At 34.5% G+C, this 23,530-nt stretch overlaps 1 protein-coding gene across 9 annotated transcripts in view; it reads right to left on the bottom strand.

The window, feature by feature from the left end:
- Window positions 1-23,530, bottom strand: part of GOLGB1 (golgin B1) — a 73,580-nt gene that overhangs the window by 35,705 nt on the left and 14,345 nt on the right. For 3 of the 9 annotated variants that reach the window (XR_012495990.1, XM_019729617.2, XM_019729616.2), the window contains 7 exons: window positions 21,203-21,331; window positions 17,098-17,223; window positions 14,641-14,763; window positions 13,412-13,525; window positions 11,580-11,982; window positions 10,439-10,554; window positions 464-581 (listed from right to left, as the gene is read on the bottom strand). Coding sequence is in view for 8 of the 9 variants with exons in the window: in XM_019729617.2 (XP_019585176.2) it covers window positions 464-581; window positions 10,439-10,554; window positions 11,580-11,982; window positions 13,412-13,525; window positions 14,641-14,763; window positions 17,098-17,223; window positions 21,203-21,331 (1,129 nt within the window). In the remaining variant the exon portion in view is untranslated. The remainder of the gene's footprint in view (window positions 1-463; window positions 582-10,438; window positions 10,555-11,579; window positions 11,983-13,411; window positions 13,526-14,640; window positions 14,764-17,097; window positions 17,224-21,202; window positions 21,332-23,530) is intronic. The other 6 variants (XM_019729620.2, XM_074331225.1, XM_074331208.1 and 3 more) reach the window with 3 other exon arrangements.

The following is a 23,530-nucleotide window of genomic DNA, read 5'->3' as shown; positions in this document are numbered from 1 at the left end:
GGAAAGGGATAAGGTGCTAAGCAGTGTACAGCATGAGCAAAACCCAAAATAGTTTCTACCTTTGCACCTTTATTTACACTATCTCTATTACTTCATCTCAAAATTTATTACCAGGTATGTCCTTTCTTTTTGCCTATTTAAAAATTCATCATCTTATTAAGGTCCGATTCAAGCCATGCTTCCTAAAAGATTCCCTGACTCCTCCAAAATGAATATAATACAGACATCCTGCAGCATTGATAGCCCAGACTGCAAAATGTTATACTTATGCAAACATTGGTACTGTGCTTGAATTATTTAATGTGCATTAATCCTATCTTCGATAACTAGCAGCTCAGCTATCTAAGTAAGATCTTTATAGTCAAACAATCAGAGAATCTACATGTTATACACATATAGTGATAAAGGTAGAGGCACTTGTAGGTTAAGAAGACAGAGAATTATGGTTTTCATTTATACATACCATTCTCAGCTTTCAGTTCTTCCAGTTCTACAGAAGAACTAAGGAGTAAGGCTCCCTTTTCATTCTCTAGCTCTACCACTCTCTTCTGCAAAAACGCAATATTGTCCTCAGTGACTGCCTAAATTGTAGAAAGACAACAAATTAATGATTCTCCAGTGAAAAACTCTCATACTAATGCCCAGATAGCCTCCAGCACTTTCATCTTCTAAAAGTTCTCCAGCCATGAAAATACTTTAAAAATAGCATCTACTTATCTGCCTAGATAATCTTTGAAGAAATGTTTTTTTGTAGAAAGAGAAAATATTTCACACAAACTTTCAGTTCATTAGGTTTTGAATTTAAAACTGAAGCCTAGATTACAAAGACAGAAATTCCAACTCTATTGTATAAGAAAGAACATTTTCAGGTCCACAAATAAATAACATTATAAAATTAGATTACTGTCACCTGATAACAAGGTCACTCTCTTAAAGGAGACTGAACATAAAGAGAGGCTTTCAAAGGAGAACAAAGGCAAAAGTAATATGTACTCCTTAAGAAAGGAAGAAGAGCCATAATTATTTTGTTTTTTCCAGGTATAGTAAAAATTCTCACGCTTCCTTTATGCATACATAATGTTTGGTTTTCCTAATGATGGGCAAATAATCAAATTATACCACATCTTTAGTTTTATGTCTTTTTATATATTTTTCTTCTCCAAGGGGATTATTCTATATAACTTTTCATAGGATTATAAAATTTTTGAGCCTTGAGGGTCTTTACAGCTCACTCAGCCCCAAACCTTCTTTTGATATTTAAAGAAATGGCAAGGAATAAGTTTAAGGATTTTATGGCTTTTATACTGAGGGAAGTTCCTAGTTTGCATTACACAGGGCAAGTAAAACACAGAAAAGCCAGAGGTTTTTCTGGCTTGAAGAATAGGAAGACAGACTCTGGGACAAACATAGCTACCAGAATGTGAGGGGGGAAATCAAAGAGGGAGACAAAAATTTCAGTAAGGGGGAGCCCTGAATTCTCCATATAATATTACAAACAATGAACTATGCATGTGCAGGGCTGACTTGAAGCAGTCCCGCTAAGGAAAAATAATTCAACTGAGTTTTGAGTGGCTGCCTATCATAGGCCAGAGTATGTGGTTTGAGTCCAAATTACTGGCTAACAAAAAGTAATCAAAACTCTTCAGAGTTTAGAAATACTGAGCAGAGTCTTGAGAACAAAACATTCATAATATTCAGGATTCAATGCAAAATCACTAATCACACAAAGAAATAGGGAAACATGACCCACTGTCAAACAAACAAACAAATACAAACATAATCAACAGAGACCAAGCACAAAATGATGCAGATTCTTGATTAGCAAACAACGATTTTAAAGACACTATTATAATTACGCTCAGGACATAAAGAAAAATATGCTTATAATGAATGAAAAGATGGAAAGTCTTAGTAGAGACTTCCATAGATGACAAAGGGCAAAATGGGTAGAAAAATTATTTCAAAAAATAATGGCCAAAATTTTCCTAAGAAACTTAACAAAAGCTAGGTGAGAAAATGAGAAAGAAACCACAACTAAGTAGTTCACAAACACAGATAAAGAGGAAAGTCTTAGGTTAAAATTGTGGTCTGGGGCTTCCAACTTTTGTTAATATAACACATACAGCACCTACAGCATAAATAATAGTGCAAGGGTTTATACATTTTAAATGGAGTGGTACAGTATTAACTCTAAGAAGGCTCAATGGTTAAGAACATATACTGTAAAAAAGATACATCGTGCTAGCACCAGTCAAAACAAAAATAGAGTAGCTATATTGGTATCAGACAAATGTACATCTCAGACCAAAGAATGTCATCATGGATAAAGAAAGTCATTTCATAATGATAAGTGGGTCACTTAAACAAGAAGACATAAAAATCCTAAATGTTAAAACCCTTAATAATATAGCTTGAAAATATATCATGCAAAAACTGATAGAACTATAAGGACAAAAAGATAAACCTACAATGGTAACGTGAGATTTGAATACTCATCTTAATAATTTAGACAAGTAGACAGAAAAGCAGCAAGTATATAGTATACCTGAATAACCTTATCAACCAATCTGACATGACTGACACTTATAGAACATTCTAGCCAACAACAGCAGACTACAAATTATTTTCAAGTACATATGGAATATTTACCAAAATAGATAATATTCTTGGCCATAAGAAAAATCTCAATCAATTATAAGATTCAAGTCATATAAAATAGGTGCTCTGGACCACAATCAGAAATACCTCTAGACGTATCATCACCCCCAAATATTTGGAAATTTAATAACCCAAGAGACAAAGAAGAAATCAAAAGGGAAATTTGTATTTTGAACTGAGTGAAAATGAAGACACAACAGAATCTGTGAGATGCTACTAAAGGAGATTTTACGGGGAAATTTACACGTGTAGTACAAAATGCACATACCATAAATAAGAAAGGTCTCAAACTAATGGCCTCAGATTCCACCTTAAGAAGCTCAGAAGAAATCAAATCCAAAGTAAAGAGAAGGAAGGAAATAACAAAGATCAAAGTATAAATCAATAAAATAGAAAACAGAAAACAGCAGAGAATCAGTGAAGCCAACGCTAGTTTTCTGAGATCAGTAGTCAGTAAATCTCTGGGCAATCTAACCTGTATAAGAGAGAAAACACAAATTACCAATATCAAGAATGGGAGACGTAACATCACTACATATTCTACTGATATTAGAAGGATCATAGGGTACTATCATGAGTAACTTTATGCCTATAAATTTGAGACTTTAGATAAAATGGACAAATTCCCTAAAAGATAAAATACCAAAGCTCAAACAGATAACATGAATCGCCATCTAGCTACTAAACACATGGTAATTGTACAGAAAAATGTTCCCACAAAGAAAACTCCAGGACTAGAAGGCTTCACTGGTAAATTTTCACAAAACGTTTAAGGAAGAAATAATACCAAGTATACACAAAATCTTTTTAAAAACTAAAAGAGAAAGGAATACTTCCCAATTAATTCTAAAAGGTTAGCATTACTCATATAGCAAAAACAGAAAAAGATATTACAGAAAACTACAGGCATGAACATAAATGCAAAACTTTAAAACAAAATTTCACCAAATTGAATCCAACAAAATAGAAGGATAATGTATCATTAACCAGGTGAGGTTTACTCCTGTAACTCTCATGCACTGCTGGTGGGAATGTAAACTAATACAATCACTTTGGAAAACAGTCTGGTGGTGTACTAAAACCTCCCATATGATCCAGGCATTCCACTTCTAGGTATTACTGAGAATAAAGACAACATAGGTCCAAACCAAGATTTGTAAAAGAATATTCATAGAAACTTTATTTGTAATAGCCCCAAACTGTGAACAACCCAAATTTGTCCAACAAGTAAATGGATAAACAAATTGTGGTATGTACAACAGCCTCAACCATACACAGGAATGAATTATTGCTACGTACAACAAGAGGATGAGTCTCAAAGTAAGGATGCTGAGTGAAAAAAGCCAGGGGGGGATAAAAGAGTACATACAATTTACATAAAATCCTAAAAATTACATACTAATCTAAAATGACAAAAAGAAGATCCATTATGGCCTGGGTGGGGGAGCTGTGAGGGAGAAATTAAAAGGGGGAATGAGAAAACTACTGAAGATGATGAATATTCACTTTATATTGGTGATGGTTTCGTGCATATGTCAAAATTTATCGAACTGCATACTTTAAAAGAGTGCAGATTATTGTATGTCAATTATACCTCTAATTGAGCTGTTTAAAAGGAAAGTAAGTCACTAGATAAATGAAAAGAAAATTCAAAAAACTACAAATTATCAAGTAGAAGAAGAAAGGAAGATAAAACAGAGAGAAAGCAAAAATGGTAGACCTAAATCCAATCTTATCACTAATTACAATAAACCGATTAACTCCAATTACAAAGCAGAGATTATGAGAAGAAATAAAAAAAAATAGCCTAACTATATGCTGCCTTTCAGACATTCATTGTAAATAAAGATAAGTTAAAAGTAAAGGATAGAAAGGAATATACCATGCAAACAGTAAACATAAGAAGACTAAAGTTCTTTTATTAATATCAGATACAACAGAACTTCAAGTTAAAGAAATATTACTACAGATAGAGTAACATTTCATAAATGCAAAAAGGAACATCTCATCAGAAGACATAATGTGTTTGTACTTAATAACAGATTCATATTACAAAGAGCAAAAAGTGACAGTTAAAAGGAAAAACAGACAATTTCAAAATTAGTTGAAGATTTTAATCGCCTCTAGTAACTGTTTCAACACTACACAAAAATCAGTCAAAATAAAGACTATCTGAACAACACTATGATCTCAGTGATATTTGTAGAACATTACAACCAATAACTATGGCATATACATTCCCTATAAGTGCACAAGCTGTGTTTGTTCACCAAGATAGTCCATATGCTGTGTCTTCAAGGGATTGACAGAATATAAAGTATGGTATCTGATCATAATGCAATTAAATTAAAAATTAATAATAGTAAGAAATCCAGAAATAAAACCAAATATTTAAACAACACATACTTAAACAACCAAATATTTAAAAAACACAGAAACATATAAAACAACACACTTCTAAATAATACATGACCATGAAAAAAATCACAAGGAAAATTAGAAAACTCTTCAAACAATAAAAGATAAAAAATACAACATACCACAAACTGTGTGCTTAGAGGGAATTGTGTAACCTCAAATGTATATGTGAGAAAAGAACATCTGAAGCCTTAAGATAGAAAAAACTAAAAAATGTGCAGCCATTATGGAAAACAGTATGGAGATTCCTTAAAAAATTAAGAACAGAATTATCACAGGACCCAACAATCCCTCTTCTAGGTATCTGACCAAAAAATCTGAAAACATTTATCCGTAAAGATATATGTACCACTATGTTCACTGCAGCATTTCATGGTGGCCAAGACATGGAAACAACAAAGTGGCCTTCTACCCATAATTGAATAAAAAAGATGTGGTACATATATACAATGGAATATTACTTGGCCACAAGAAAAGATGAAATGCTGCCATTTGCGACAACATGGATGGATATGAGATTATCATGCTAAGCGAAATACGTCAGACAGAAAAAGTTGACAACCATATGACTTCACTCCTATGTGGGAGATAAAATGGAATGCAACAAACGAATAAGACAAATAAACAAAAACTCACAGACACAGACAACAGTTTAGTGGTTACCAGAGGGTAAGGGAGGTAGAAGAAGGTAAAGGGGGTCAAATAGATGGTGATAGAAGGAGAACTGACTCTGGGTGGTGAACATACAATGCAACATACAGATGATGTATTATAGAAATGCACACTTGAAACCTATATAATTTTACTAACCAATGTCACCACAATAAATTTAATAAAAAGTTTTTTAAAAAGAAACAAAAATACATAAGTAAATAAAGAAGCTAGAAAAAGAAGAGCAAAGTAAGACCAAATGATAGAAATTACAAGAGCAGAAATGAATGAAAGTGAAAATATACCAGCAATAGAGAAAATCAATAAGGCCCAAAGTTGGCTTTTTTAAAAGATTGAAAAAAAAAGTTGAATAATTTCTAGTTAAGACTGAGTAAGAAAATGAACCACAAATTGGGGAGATGTTGGTCAAAGGGTACACACTTATCGTTAGAAGATGACATGTTCTGGAGATCTAATACCCAACATTGTGATAATAGTTAACAATACTGTATTAGGAAATTCATAGTTGCTAAGAGATTAGGTTTTAAATGTTCTCAGCACAATAAAGAATTCAGTCACATGATGGAGGTATTAGCTAACATAATCATACTGTAATATATAAGTGTATAAAATCAACATCGGGGTGAGGGGTGGGAGATGAGGGTAAGGGGGATCAAATATATGGTGATGGAAGGAGAACTGATTCTGGGTGGTGAACACACAATGGGATTTATAGATGATGTAATACAGAATTGGACACCTGAAATCTATGTAATTTTACTAACAATTGTCACCCCAATAAACTTAAAAAAAAAATCAACATCATTGTACACCTTAAGGTTACACAATGTTATGTCAATTATTTTTTAAAAATACGGATTGGAGAGGGGTGGGTACCACTACCGAGTTTATAAGCATTAAAAGGATAAAAAGGGAGTACTTATAACCAAAATTATGACAAAAATTTGACATCTTCAATGAAATGGACAAAACCTCAAAAGAAAAAATCCAAACTGACATAAGATAAAAATGAAATCTTATTAGCTTTATATCTGAAAAAGAAATTCAATGCATTATCAACTCCAGACGCAAGTCGTTTCACAGAATTCTTTCAAACACTTAAGAAAGAAATAATAATCTTATATAAACTCAGAAAATAGAAATAAACACTTCCCAACTTATTTTATGACCCTAATATCAAAATAACTTTTTATAACCCTAACACCAAAATCTGACAAAGATAATACAAAATAGGAAATTATAGACCAATATCCTTCATGAATATAGATACAAAAATCCTTCACAAAATAGCAGGAAATCAAATTCAGTAATATATAAAAAGGATAATACTTTATGACCAAGTGGGGTTTATCCTAACAATGCAAAGCTGGTTTAAATATTCAAAAATTAAAGTACTGAACCATATTAACAGAATAAAGAAGAAAACCCATATGGTAATTTCAATAAACGTAGAAGACGCATTTGACAAAATTCAATACTAAGCCTTAGCAAACTAGAAATAGAAGAGGGGAATGTCCTCAATCTTATAAACAACATTGATGGAAAACTTAAAACTAGTGGCACAGCTTATGGTAAATATGGAACCCTTTCCCCTAAGATCAAGGGGAATAATACAAAATAGGAAAAGAAGGCCCCGTCTCACCATTTCTGTTAAATAGTATAATGAAGGTCCTAGCCATTGAATAAAAAAGAAATAAAGGCATAAAGATTAGAAAGATGTAAATAAAACTTGTCTTTATTTGCAGATTAATGATTATTTATATAGAAGAGCCTAAGGAATCTACGAAAAGAGACTAGAACTAATGAATATTTACCAAATTCACATAATATAAGGTTCATAAGCAAAATTCAATTGTACATTTACATATTAGTAGCAAATAGCTGGAAAGTGAAATTAGAATAATTCCATCTACAATAGCATCAAAAATATAAACTATTTGGGAATAAATTTTAAAACGTGCATAACTCCTTCAATGAAAACTATAAAACATTGCTGAATGAAATTAAAGAAGATCTAAATATGTGGAGAGATAGACTATACTCATGGATTGAAAAGTTCAGTAGTGTTAAGACAGCCATTCTCTTTAAATCAGTCTACAGATTCAACACAATGCCAATTCAAAATCCTATCCAGCTTTTTTTAAAAAATAGAATTTGAGAAAGCTGATTGTATAATTTCTATGAAAAGGCAAAGGACCTAGAATAATTAAAGTAATCTGGAAAAGGAGAACAAAGTCAGAACGCTTATACTACCTGATTTCAAGACGAACTACAAACTATAGTAATGAAGACAGTGTGATACTGGCAGAAGGATTGTCAAATAGATCAACACAACAGAATAGAATGCTCAGAAATGGACCTATTAATTATCTGACTCTCAACAAAGGCACGAAAGCAATCCAATGAGGAACGCAAAGTCTTAACAAGAAATAGTGCTGAGACAACTGGCTAGCCATATGTGAAAAACAAATAAATAATTTTCATTGTTGATCCTTATCTTACACTACATGTAAAAAATTCATTGAGGTTCACAGATTTAACTTTGAAAGCTAAAATCATAAAGCTGTGGAAGAAAATATAAGAGAATATCTTCAAGTTGGTGTTAAGCAAAGTTTTCAAAGACAGAAAATTATAACCATAACAAATGATAAACAATAGACTTTAACAAAATTTAAAATATCTGTTAATTAAAAGACATCATGAAAAAAATTAATAGGAGGCAAGCCACAGCATGAGGGAGAAAAATATTCATCAAACATATCTGATCATAGATTGGCACTTAGGACATGTAAAGAATTCCTACAACCTGATAATAAAAAGGCAAAGAGCTCAATCTTAAAAAGGGGAAAGGACTTGAACACACTTCACTAAAAGAAGATATACCAGTGGCCAAGAATCTCACCACAAAATGTTCAACACCATTTGTAGTCAGGTTTCAAAATGCAAATTGAAACCACAAGGAGATACCACTAACACACCCATTAGAATAGCTAAAATTTTAAAAACTCACACTACCAAATCTTGGAGAAGATGTGGAGCAACTAGAACTCTCATGTATTTTAGATGGGAATATAAAATAATACAACCACTTTGGGAAAAGATCGGGCCGTTACTTATAAAGCTAAATAGGTACATACTTAACTCAATGGCCCAGAAATTCCTCAACTAGTATTTACTTAAGATAAATGAAAACATATGTCCTTATAAATACTTGTATAAGAATGTTCGTTCATAACACCTTAATTCATAATTGCAAGAACATGAAAAAGCTCAGATATCTATCAAAAGGAAATTACAGCATAATCATGCAAAAATAAAATGCAACATAGTCATAAAATGGAACTCAGTAATATAAAAGAATTATGATATATGCAACAATATGGATGAATCTCAAAATATGCTGAGTGAAAGAAGCTTTACACAAAAGAGCACATATGTATGATTACATTTATATGATATAAAACAGGCAAAATTAATCGACAGTGAAAAACTCGAATACTAGTCATCTCTAGAGGGGAAGAATAGAGTTGACTGCAAAAGGGTATGAAGATACTTTGTGGGGTGATGCTAGTAACATATCTTGATGAGGATTTGGGTAAAACTAATGAATTTGATAAAACTCAATAAATTATCCGCTTAGTATTTGTTCATTTCATGTTTTGTAAATTTTACTTCAAAAGAAAAAGAACTATAAACAAATACTAAAACCCAGCCAATGATACACTTGTTGAAATACTTAGCGACGAAAGTACTGGTGTCTACAACTTACTACAAAATGTATAAAAAATTGAGATGAATTGATGGATGGATAAATGGATATTTGATAAAGCAAATATAGTAAAATGCTAATGACAGAATCTAAATGGTGTGTATACAGGTGTTCACTATAAAATTCTTCCAATTTTTTTGCATTGTTGAAAATGTCTTAAAACATTGGAGGATAAAGTTGAGAATGGGAGAAGAGCCTGGAAAGCCGAGATGCTATAAACCAGGAAGCAAACATTTTTATCAGTGCACGGTACTGCCCAGGAATTTTTGGATTCTGCTGGTCAATATGCTTGTCAGTTTGGGAAGGTATTATCTTATAATGGAGATGAATGAATCCAGTTACCCCATTTTGACACTAGGTAAATTAAGCTCATCAAACTAACTTCTCTTGTTCTGATATTCATGTTCAATCAGCAACCTTCTGGAGATTTTTATAGAAGGAAGAGACACTATACTGGCCAATCAATAGCCACTTGGCAACTAAATTTTTTACCGTTAATTAATCAATGGGAGCATTATGATTTCTATAATAAACTTACAAGTTTGGTTAGGCTGAGTTGTATACATTAAACCTTATCAAATCTCAGTCTACCAAAAAGAACACTGACTTCTCAACTGAGAAAACTGATTATAAGATTTAAAAAAAAAAAAGATTCATCTCCAGTAAAGACTGATAAAACCTTAGAATCAGAAAGGCTCTTGAGATCATGGTGCTTGTTACCTATTAATAATTTTCTCTCACGATTCCTTGTTGAGAAACTACATTAATGTCTTTCATGATTCCTTCCAAAAAAGCACTTCATCAGGCATAAAAGACAGAAGGCTTACATTGCTTTCTGGAATAAATTGTTAATAGAACACTCAAGTATAAATACAGCAAAGACAAACAGATCATATTCATAAGAAGTGTACATTTATTTACCTGCACACTTTCATTAGAAACATCTGGGAAAGAAGTCTGTGATGCTGTTTCATCTTTTTGCAAGGTTGGTTTATTTAGCAATTGGTTAATTTCTTCGGATTTTTGCTGGAGTTGATCTAAGGAAAAGAAAATAAGTAAATAGAAATGATCTCTGCCTCAAGTCCGAAACTTAGTGAGCTATTCTAGGGATACACCATATGCTGTTTACTCCAGTTTCATAATCTTAATTAAAACTATGAAACAATGACAACATATTGTTAACCGTTTAAATGCTCTCAAGGACCAAAGGGCATCTCATAAGCCACTTACTTACTTCAAAGGTAAAATAAAACAGGCTTGGGCATTTTGTAAAAAGTCATTTTTCCTTTCCCCCTTGAAAATACCTTTAGCGTTTTTTTCCCCTTCACTCTTCACATAAAGTATTAGAATCCCATTGAGATTCTATAGCACGGTTTAAGAACATGGTCCTATTAAGAGGACAGTAACACACTGTTCCCATGGAATGCCCCTCCAGGCTTTCTGGTTAACGTTCAGGTGTTCAGTACAGATCTTCAACTTAATCTTTCCAAAATCTTTCCTTTAGATATAAGTCAATCTACTAGAATTAAACTAAATTTGCAGCATGTATTGCTTCAATAATAACACATTTTGTAAAAAAATAAGGTTTCTTTAAACCTTCGTAAACGATAAAAGTTTTCATTAAAAAGAAATTTTCAATTTTAAGAAAAGCATTCCGATCCATCTTTAGAAGAAAGGATGACGCTGTGCAATTCAGTCTCCCTAACTGTGCACCTACATCTGGCCTCAGTTTTCCACCAATTAATTCAACTCCTATTCATTTCTGTTACTGAACCCCTCAGACCACAGTCATGTCTCACACAGCATTCTTTTAAATATCTGACACATCATTATCAATGGTTTTTAGAACTGTAATGGCAATTATAGTAATAAGCAAGAGTATAACTTTAGTCAGAGACAGGAGAAATGCAACAAAGAGTTCAAAAGAGATGCCTTTCTTAATCCTTCTTTTGAGTCAACTGGTTTGAGCAAATGATGCCATTAATAGAGCTCTGAAATTCTGAAAAAGCAGCACTCAGGTGCTGGATAAGTGGGCTTCAAAAGCAATCAAACACTGACTGACCTTCCAGCTGCTGAATCGTCCGGGCTGAATGAACGGCCTGTTCGCTCTTATCTTGGAGAAGCTTTGAATTTTCATCCTTTAGAGCATCACAGGCAGAGTGCAGTTCTTGCTCAGTCTTTTGAAGACTCAAAATGTGAGAGGTCTTCTCTTCCATTTCCGCTTTGTGCTTCTGCTCCAAAGCACTGCACCGGGACTGTAGTTCAGCCTGAGCTTGACCTGCTTGCTCCAGCTGGCCCAGTAGATGATGCATTTCTTCCTGCAGTTTATGGAAGGATAATTTTCTCTCTGCCACTTCAAGTTCCATCTTTTCCATCAGAATCTTGGACTCCTGTCTTTCTGTTTCCACAGTGTTCCTTAAAGTATTATGCTCAGCTTCCATCTGCTGTAACTGTTGAGAGAGAATCTAAGAAAAAAAAGACAAAGCCTCATAAACTATAAATTCATTCTTTCATTTCAATAAGCATAGTGAAGTGCCTCTTCTAGGTGAAGCATGGGGTTAGACACTCAGGACCAAACCTACAATTGCATAAGACCCTCTATTTTTGCTTGACACTTTTGACAGTTTGTATTCATATATATTTATTTGTGTCATTATCTTTGAACTTCTCTCTTTCCCAATACAAAATAAATTCAATAAGAAAAGGGACTGTGTCTGTTTTATCATCATTACTTTCCAGCACATAGTACAGTATATGGTTATCTTGAGTACCTGGCACTTGATAAATAATGAAGGAATGAATGAATGAATCCAGTTCCTGCCTCCAAGGAACTCAGAGTTCAGTGGGAGAGTCACACTTAAACAGATCATTATAATGTAAAATGATAGAGGCCACGAAAGTGATACTTATAAGATATTAAAAAGAGCACAGAAGAAGGGAAATTTATCAAAAGTCACACATATGTACCTATCTATACAGGACCTATGTAGTAAGTGGCACAACTGGGATTTGAACCTGATGATCTAATGAGAGCCAGAGAGGGGCCTCAGAGATAGGGTATGGGTGTTGTTAGGATTGGAGACATGGGGATATGTTTCTATGCAAGAAAGAACGTGTTTCTCAAGAAGAGTTGAAAATTAGGAAGAAGTTTCTCCAGCAGCAGGCTGCACTCAGGTGAACAAGCAGAGAATGTGAACTGTAGCACCAATTCCATATTATGATTTGGCTTTTTGGATGTGATAGGGCAGGGAATCCATGGCTGGTACAAGAGTAGTCCAAATGGTCAAACACAGGTGTAGCAGACCGGGAAAGGAGAGAAGCCAAAAAATGGAACTAAAAATACTAGAGGAACAAAGCGAAAGGATAAAGGAACTCAATGAGAATAAAGGTCAGTGTAAGAAAGGGAATGACATGATGGGTTACAGTCAGGGAATGGGATACAGAGTTCAAGATTTCAGAACACCAGCATCCTTGATCACCTTTAGATTCAAGGGAATATTGCATGATGGGATTATTTCAATCCAACAGGAAGTCAACTAACAAAAACAAGGAAAGAAGGGACAGTACATAAAGCACAGGACCATTCAAGACAGAGAGGGGAAAAACCAATAGAAAAGAAACTCACTAGAGAGAACTATGACAATTCTAGAGAAACTAGGATGATTTGAGGACCTTAGCCTAAAATAACAAAGGAAAAGAGCAGCAATAACAGACTTGGATCTGTTTTGCTCATCGCTGTATCATTACCACTTAAGCACAGGGAATGTGTTGAAAGAATGAATAAATGGCATCAATTATCTGAAGATTTATAGTAGGATGTTCTGGCTGCTGCCTGGCCAACTACAGTAGAAATGAATACTCCCAAGGCAGGCGGCAAAGATCACAGTGCGGTACCTGGTTTCTCTGTTCGGCAGCAGTCAGCTCCTGTTGCAGCAAGTCCACGACCTGAGCCCGGCCCAGCAAGGCTTCTTCATGCTCTTCAAGCTTCCTCTGCAGCACCCTCAATTTCTGAGAAGAAAACGTTTTAGATATAATGTCCTAACAAATGAGCACCATTATCTGCTTACCTTTCAAACTGTCATGGAGCTGTGTGCATTTAAGATTTCTGGATATGGAAGATGACAGATTAAGGAGTGGGACACCAGCATGCCATGCTCCCCATCCAGCAGCAAGAAAGCATCTCCAAAAATGTCTCCTGCAGAGCACTGACAACCACCAAACTGAGACACAGCAAGTCTCTGAATTAGGGAGCCTTTTTAGTAAGAAATGACACATTGATTTTGCAAGTTATACAATGTCCTATACCTACATACATAGGTACATGTATATCTCACTCACCAGAGGACATTCTCTGCAGGCAAGAACCATTGCTCTTCTCGTGTCATGCACGTGACATGCACTCAATAAACATTTGTTGAATGACTAAATCAATGACACATGTGCACATCAATATTCTACTTTAAAACGTGCTGTATTCTGAACGTAACCTTATTTCGCGGTGTATTCTGAAGGACTGCTTAGAACTTTGAAGTTTTTACTCAAAACAATTAGATAGATCAATCATGAAATACCACTGGCGTGCCTTTAGGTACCACACTGCACTACACACTAAGTAGAAACAAATACCTTTGTTAGTACGTAGATGATAAGCTCAAAAACAGTGAAGCCAATTTTCAAGATATACTCAACGAATTTTTTTAAAAAGAATTATTGATTTAATAAAAGACTTTATGGCTTCAAAATCACTCCTCATCTTTAATCTTTTGAAAGTTTAAAACTGGCTTCATTGATTTGAAGCTTTGGATCAGGTTTTTAATGAACAAAGTAGCTATGATCAGCAAACCAAAGAGAAGCCAATTTCTGACTACCACATACATACATTTGCCAATTAAACCCAGCTTTTGAGTACCAACAACCTGGTTAAAGGGGTAAGAGACAAGGTAAGGACATGAACAAATAAAAAATTAATATGCAACAGGAAACAAGTCCACCAAAAAGAAGCCAATTAAAGAGCACGCTAAGACCATGTGAAGAGCAGTGGGTAAAGGTAGAAAAGTGGCTATGACAATTTAATTAAATGTTAAACAAAATGACAGTCATTCTACTAAGTTTTAGCAACACACCTGTTGCATCTCTGTTTCCACATCTGCCTGGGTTACTAACTGAAGAAGCTCATCTTCATGAAGACGAACCTGTGTTTCAAAGCGGGCATCTTTCTCTCGGACCACCTGCTGCATGGAACTCAACTAAAGACACACACCAGAGAAACTATACAAGTTACACTCCCCAAATATCACACAAACAAAACTCAAAGACTATTCTCCAAAAAGATAGACACTGAGAACTGACAGACAATAGGCTTTTTAAATTAAATTTTGAATGTCAAGGATGAGAATGTTAGAAGAGAGACAGGCCTGACAGTAACTTCCAAATGTGACAGAAAGCCTATTATCAAATTCAGAAGTCAGCCTAAATATAAATTTTGATTGAAAATTATATTTGCACGGTTACAGAAATGTTTAAATATACAATTGGTACATACCGTGTTTCCCTGAAAATAAGACCTACCCTGAAAATAAGCCCCAGTTAAGATCTCCGCCAGACAGACGCATTTAGTACGTTATGACGATGCTCAAGAAGATGAAATGTATATATTTGAATAAATGTAGACTGTTGTACATGAAAAAATAAGACATCCCCTGAAAATAAACCCTCATGGAGCAAAAATTAATATAAGACCCGGTCTTATTTTCAGGGAAACATGGTATATTTTTTAAGTTCTAAGGAGATTAGAATATTTAAATATATGAAGTGAAGATAGATTTCCGTTAAGCCCTAGACACTTCTTTCAATTTCATACTCATGGTTAAAAATTTTCAATGAACTTCTCATGCCCTATAGGCCAAACTTCAAACTAATGGATCTCTTATTCAACATTCTCTGCAAGTGGAAATACAAGTCTTTCTTTCTAGACTTACTTTCAAAGAATTGCTTCTACCAAAGAACATGGTGTACTTCCCACCCCATACCACCTTCCCAGACAGCTATGTTCAGCTGTCATTATTTGAAGGATTTTAGATCACCCTCATTTGTAACCAGCTCTTAACAGGATGAAATGGAAATAAAATGAGTGACTGTGAGCTGCTCAGCATCAGCACTGTTGCTTTGTTTTGAGATTTTGTATGTGAGTGCCTGTTTATTCATTTCCTTAAGATCTCTAGTAAAGCATGACTACCAGCTCTTAGGAATCCCTTTTTACACCCGACCTTAACTATTGCTGATTTCTCAATTTATGATGCCTTGAATTAACCTTGGCTTTCCTTCTAGGTAGGACAAAAATCTCAAAAATTTTTGGTTATCTGAATTCTGACATCACTAAGAACTTGTAATCCTGTTTCAAGTATACAGGCACTGGAGTCCTTCATTAGTCAAACACATATATACATCCTTTCACATAAATGTACCATGTTCTTTTTCCTGAGACTCTGCTCACATCCTTCTCCACAAATAGAATACCTTCCCTCACCTTGTCTAGAATATTATCTATCCATCACAGTTTTGCCTAAACTCTAATTTTTCCATGTAATCTTCCTTGGTTGTCACATTCACAGTAACCTCTTTCATTTCTCAAAATACTTTGTTTGCTGTGCATTTACTCTGAATGGCTTATATTATAATGGATCTGTTAAAACATTTAAATATCTTGGTTTTCCATGTTTTAAACCACTTTTGGATAAATTCGTATTTTGTATTTCTCTATCCTGCATTGTATATAGTGCTTGTACATTAAAAAAACACAATAAAAGCTAATAAAGTAAGGATTTCAGGACATACAATTTTAATTGTAATGTTAGCCGCAGACCATCCACAGACAGAAGGCACTAGTAACACTGTAAGTTATCAATAAAGTAAACACCTGATGGGTAAGATTAGCTATTGTGCAAAGGCACTTTAGGGAAAAAAAGTGTTTCATGAGTGAAAAACATCCCCAAAGGAAAAACATAGGGGTGGGTGGTCAAACTGGAAACCTAGAAAAATAGTCAGAAAGGAAGAGTTAAACCAGTCCAAACAGTCTGGTCCTGGTAGCAGGAAAAAAATATGAAGAATGTCTCATACTGGTGCCATTTAACATTGAATTAAATAACCTATTCCACTTTCTCATTACATACTAAGTAATCTACTGATTATAATGTAACTTCCTATAAAGATTTTATTATAGGGAAAGAATGGACCTAATCATTTGTATTTCTTTTAATTTACCTATCAGTGTCTTTTGAATTAGCATGAGTCCATTCCTAAGAGACTGAATCTCTGTGTGCTAAGTAAAATCAAATTTCTGGGCCTGTAGAACTAAGAAGCAATCATCAATTAGGATATGGCAAATTTATCAAGGTAAATAACACTTCTAATTTCTTCTACTACCAAACCCTTTTAATGTCTACTGCAACATTCTAGCTAGCATACTTTCATCTACTAAGGTTTTAAAAAGTGACTTTCCTAATTGACTTGTCATGTAATAATAACCCATTAGACTTTTGTGATTCTTTATTCTAATGATTATGAGGTACCTTGCACCCTACCTGAGCAGCTTGCTCTGCCTGTGTCTGGCTGAGCTGGGCTTGCAAAGAGCTAATGAGTTCCTCCTTCTCTTGGAGCCGTTGCTTCATCATTGAAAATTCTTCTATCTCTGTTGAACTCTTATCAAACTGAAGACACAGAAGGAAAAAAAAATTATTTAATCAAAAGAATTAGCACTCTATTCTTTCACTTCCCTTTCTCGTTTGACCTAATACCTACCAATATCCTTCTACTCTCCACTTAACACAAAAGGGAACTGCATGCACTGTAGTTTTAAAACAATAATTATCAAAGTATTTTTCAGAGGAAGACAGAAACAATAGCAGCTGTTCTTTAATGTCTCTCACATAGAGACAGTATAACTACACAGCAAAACCAAACCCATGGACAATATTTACAGTATTAGGAAGGTAGTCCCCAACCCTAAAAATACAAGCAGGTAGGGACAACTCACCAAAAGGCACAAGACCTGCAATGGTATTAGAGTCTGTGTCAGAGGAAACAACAGAGCAGTGTCTGTTGGCCTTGAGAACAGGAAAACCCCAAAATAGCCAATAAGCACTTACCGGAAAGCACAGTTGCCCAATCTTAGAACAGCAGCTTAAATTGGCAGGACTTTCCCATTCCCCAATATTGGGTAAATGCAAGGGTCACCAGTAAGAAGGAATAAAAGGCTAAAACAATCTAGCCCCTCTGAACTCTCAAAACTAACTTAGGAGGGCTGCCTTCCTAGATATGGACCTGCATTAAGAAATGTCTAGGAATGAAATAAAAATTAAGCAGAATAGGGATAATCAAAACAGAAGAAAAAGAATGTCTATACATGTGCTATTTAACTCATTATCAACTATCCACATGCGGCTACAGAGGGTTTGAAATATGCCTAATGTTAATAAGGAGTTTAATAAACATTATTTAATTCTAATTAATTTGTATTTAAAAACTGAAGAAATATAATTTTTTTCCCCACTAAATACAACTATGTTTTGGTATGGCTACATTTCACGTTATTGCATCATGTAAGATACTGTTGAATTCTCTTGTAAGTAACAAGTATGCATGTGGTTTCTAGTATTATAATAAACACATCACCTATCTAGTCAGTGTCAATGGATTGATTCAGTTTGAATGATCCTTCTTTCTACACATCTATGTATAATACCATTGTAACAATGTGTTTATTCTAATGCTCTATGCAGACAGGATGAGTAACAGTTAATACCTATGTAAATCATAGCTGGTAATTAAACTGACATATAAATACTTACTTTAAAATTGAATTTTTTTTTAGTTCAAAATAAATCTAGACACATTTTTAAGTTGCAAATGAAGGCATAGTACTGATGCATAGTTCATTCCATTTTATTTCTTAGTATTCCATTCTATGGATATACCATAGTTTGTTTAAGTATTCATCTGTCAATAGACATGAGTTGTTTCAAGTTTTTGCTTATGACAAATAAAGATGCTATCTATGAACATTTTACACAAGTCTTTGTATGAACATATGTTTTCATTTCTCACAGATGTAACTTTGGAGTTGATACGCTTTTCAAATGCAAATTGTTCTCCTAAAATAATGAAACATGAAACAGTTTCTCAATGTAGATGCAAATATTAAAGGAAAATGATGTTTTACCCCTTATCAGTTACTGGAAAGTTTTTAGGTATGTTGGGAACAACATGATTAAATGAATCTATTTTCTCAACTGGAAATAAACACAGATGAATTATTTGCAATGAAAACACAGCATCCAAATTGAGACATAACATAAAATCTATATCAAATTTCAGACTTAGTGCAGAAAAAAGTGTAAAATAATACACAATGATTTTTTTTTTCTTTCCATCTTTGAGTTTCATTACAAAGAAAGCTCTATCCAGTGCTTTAGCCTTAACATTCAGAAAAGGAGGTGGGATCCACAGAGCTAATGCAAGGGAAACCAAGTGTATGTGACTTAATACAAATTTCAAACTTGTATCATATACTTTTACATATATAGGCTTACCACACCTTCTATTTAAGTCAGTTGCTTGAAAAATCCCCAGAAAATATTAAAGTGGGTATTATGAAGGCTAAGGATCCTCTGCTGTAAGGAAAGACAGAGTTGGGTTTTCAGAAACTGGGCTTTAAGAGCCCTACATGAGTCTCCAAGAGAGTATATGGTCACAGGGAGAGTGTTTCAAATAGGGTTTTGAAAACATCAGCAAGAGTTATAAGCAGAATAACTAGTATATAGCAGATGATCATTAAACAGTAGTTGAATGACTGAAAAAATTATTAAAAATATAGTAAGGCTGATGACACATGCAATTCAAAGTTGCAAAAAAGGGTAATTATTTTCTACAAGGAATCTTATCTTGCTTTTGAGTCCGCTCAACAGAAACAACATCTGTCTTCAACTTATCAATGAACATAACTCAGTCTCTTTCAGTTTTAGCCAATGCTTCTCAGGTATTATTTCAGTTCCTTCAGGATCTAATCTCAATAACTTACATCTTTTTTCTCTCTCCTGAGGCTTTCTAAGTTTTTGCAGATTTGAGGCAGAGATGTTTTGCTATTTACATGCTCTGGTCTAGCTTGTCCCCACTGGCTGGGCAGCCTGCTGCAGTGAGGCTGACCCCACCTGTTTCCAACTTGAACCCACTTTTGAAATGGGCTCCAGTCACACAGTCCCCATATTCTGCAGCCTCCTTGTCCTGACCCCATGTCTCTTCCCGTCCTCTGAGCATGTGTGCATCCTCCACATTGCTATGAGAAATTCTTGACTCCCTAGGTGACACACACATGCCATGGAAACCAGAGGTGCTAGCACAGGCTCATTTACCGAGACATCTCCTTCGGACACTTCCAATGAACCACAGCTGGCTGCTCTACATACTGAATACAGTGACTGTCTGACTTCTCTAAAGGGGCTGCAGTTTCCCCAGGCTATGCCCTGAGAAACAATAAGCCCCCTTGCTCCAGGATTCCCCAAATCTCTCTGGCCCTCCCTATTCTTTGCCTACTTCCCCAAAATTTCATTGTGGGGTGGGAAAAATTATTCTTTATAGTAATACTGAAAGGGTAATATTTTGAAAGTGTAATATTGGGCTAAATGAAATATACTATTTAAATTAATTTCATGTGTTTCTCCTTTAACTTTTGTAATGTAGTTATTAAAAAATTTTAAATTATACATGTGACTTACATTATATTACTATTGGACAATACTGGCATAGACCAAAGTGAAGGGTATGGGGAGGAAAGCCAGGAAATCTTAGAAATCTAGCTGCCATATCTTTGAACACAACACAAAAACCAACAGAAGAAAGAGGTCTGTTAAGTCAAAAAAGCTTTCCTGAACCAAGCCTCATTTCAAAAGGAAAGGAAAATTAATTAAAAAAACAACAACAACTAAGATATAGAATAAGAATACTATACTTACAGGTGATAAAAGCATACCAGAGGTATGCTCAAAAAACAAATCAAAATTACAATCTACTTCAAGCGTGTTAAAAAATTAAGAAAATTATACAAGACATAAAAGAACAATATAAATCAAAATTGGAAAAACTCAGAAATGAGGTAACAGAACTCAAGAACAATTTGATGTACAAGGAAATATCATTTTGGAAAAGAAGACAAAACAAGAAGGAACACAAAAGTAAAAATAAAAAAACGCACAAAATAGAACACCTTAAGTGAAATTAAAAAAAGAAGAAACTTTAAAAAAATGAGATAAAAAGGAATTTAAAGTGACAAATATTAAAGATAAATCAAAGATGGAACATATGGATAAAAGAAGTCCCTAAGAAAGAAAACAGACAAAAATACTACAAGCTACATAATTCAAGGAAATTCTTGTGAAATAAAAATATGTGAAACTATATATTGAAAGAGCATAATGGGTATCTACAAACATCAACCAAGAATGACAAACACCAATGCATAGTCTAGTAAAATTACTAGACTTAGGAAAGAAGGAATGGAAGGAAGAGAAGGTAAGAAAGGGAAGAAGGAAAGAAGGAAATTGATAGAGGCATCTAAAAACTGTATTTGTCATACAGTAATCCAATGGTCTTTAGTGATTTGCTAACTTCATGAGAGGTGACATACACCCCTACCTGTGTAGCTTGCTCTGCCTGTGCCTGGGTAAGTTGGGCTTGCAGACTGCTAATTAGTTCCTCCTTCTCCTGGAGTTTATGTTTTATCTTTTCTACTTCTACTTCTTCCTCTGTAGAACTCTTGTCATGCTGAAAATGCAGGAGATAAAGTCATTTATTTAGAAGAATTGCAATGAATATATATTTGATATTTTGCTCTAATTTGCCCTATACAACCACTTGATTATAGTTTTATCGAAGTGATGGGAGCAAGAAATAACAACTGACCTAACAACAAGGAAGAAATCTTAGGGTTTTCCAGTTTCAGTAGGGTCAAGTAGCTCCTATCACACCCATCCTTGCTCAGACCACAGCTATGAACTCTGGATAAGAAATAAAAACAGCTATCTAAAAATGAGGAGAGCAACCAAAAGCAGGATGACACTGGAGGGGAGTTGATCCTTGGAAGAAACAGCACCAAGTTTCCCATTGTTATAGTTTTTGGTCTGAGGGTAAAACCAGTCAGAACCACGCCAGCACTCAAACTTAATAGAAAACGCATAGTCTCACTGCCTTGAAGAACCAGAGGCCATAACTGCTAACTGAGGGGCAAAACATTATAAAAGAACCTGTCAGAGGAAATCCAAATCTTTCAACAGTCTGTTTTTTTCCCAAAAGCTTTTCTTCATACTGAATAGATTCTGCCTCCCTATTGAATTCACAACCCCTCCCCCAAACAAACCTTGTCTGCTTATTGGAACTTTAGAAAAATTTCACACTTTCTTCCACATGGTCAAGCATCTGAAGATTGCCATCATTTCTTCAATGATATTTTCTACAGACTATCTAACTCTTTAATGGGTTTACACAATAGTTAAAGGACTGCTGGAACTTAGAAATCATTTAATCTAACCCTTTCATTTAACAGAGGAAGGAAATGACACCATAAAATGTTGATTTGTTCACAGTCTCAGGACTTAAAAAAAAAAAAGGCAGGGTATAAAATGGATAATTTAAAAATCTAACAACATAGCAGAGGGAAAGTTAGAAGAAACAAAGCTACACAAGGGTGAGAGAAGTTGGTGCTACCACAACCAGGTGAAGAAGAATTACCAGAGGAGAAACAAAAAAAGTAAGAAAAAATAATCATAAGGTGAAATTATTTCAGAAGAATGAGAGAAGTTTCTAAAATAACCTTTGAGAAGTAAAATAAGACTATCGATGCAGAAAAGTAATGTTTTCAGAGCATTAGACCCAGAAAGGAAAGACTAACCAGGGTACTAGCGAGCTAACTAGTGACCCCTAGAAAATCGATTAAAACCTCATTTCCCAAGAACTAAAAGTATTGAGAATAAGAATACCAGTGGGTCAAGGGTAAAATAAGGTGCAATTAAAGAAATAAAACTATAATTTTATATATATAGTTACAAGAAGTGGAGTACAGCATTAGGAATAGAGACAGTGGAAATGTAATGGCTGTGTGCGATGTTAGAGGGGCAGTAGATGGAGGGAGGGGAGTTGTCACTGTGTGAGGGATATAAATGATAAATGTTATTACATTGTTTTGTACACCTGAAACTAATTTAAAAAATAAATATTATCACGTGAAAAAGAAAAAAAGAAAAATATTTCTTATGCAGCGTGAAGTCTAAGCCTGCTGTAGTGTGCACATGTGATATACCAGCCTCCATATATTCTATACCAGATTCACCAATGTTGTTCTCTTAATGGCTGGCTGAATGTGAATATTTGGGGTTGAACCATAGGAAAGATAATAAGGATGAGTACTGGGACAATGCTCTATTCCTCAAAAGGCACCACGTGCCTTACTCCTCTCTATCTCCAACCTCCAACCGTTTTATTGGTGGTGCTCATAAACCTAGAGAGCACATCTTACAAGGAGGTCAAGGCAATCTAACTGATTCAGCCTACAGGGCATGAAAATTTAATCTACCACTACTACTCATGTGGTCACATGAGGACACAGAATATTCTATATCAAGTAACTGAATTAAGATTTCAGAGCTGGAAGAAAGCTAGAGACCATCTAGTTTAATCTACTAACCAATGATGAAATTCCTTGGAAAGGTATGTGCCTCTCCTATCTAAATGCCTTGTTTCAGTACTGACTTCTTCCCATTAGCCTTTTTAATTCTCTGAACGTCTGAGTCACAACTGGCATTTCATTTCCACATTTCCTGTTGGCCTTTTATTCTCCCTGTGGCCCACAGACCAGCTAGACTGCAAGTTCAGTAAGAAAGGACAGCATTTAATGCTGTATTACTTCAGCTTCGTAAATGTTTGTGATTAGTGAAGATCTATATTGGAAGACTCTCACACTCAGAAAAC

This window comes from Rhinolophus sinicus, linkage group LG01 (assembly GCF_036562045.2).
Source record: "Rhinolophus sinicus isolate RSC01 linkage group LG01, ASM3656204v1, whole genome shotgun sequence".
Lineage (NCBI taxonomy): Eukaryota > Metazoa > Chordata > Mammalia > Chiroptera > Rhinolophidae > Rhinolophus > Rhinolophus sinicus.
Note: the sequence above shows the minus strand (reverse complement) of the source record. Positions and strands in the feature narration are given on the sequence as shown.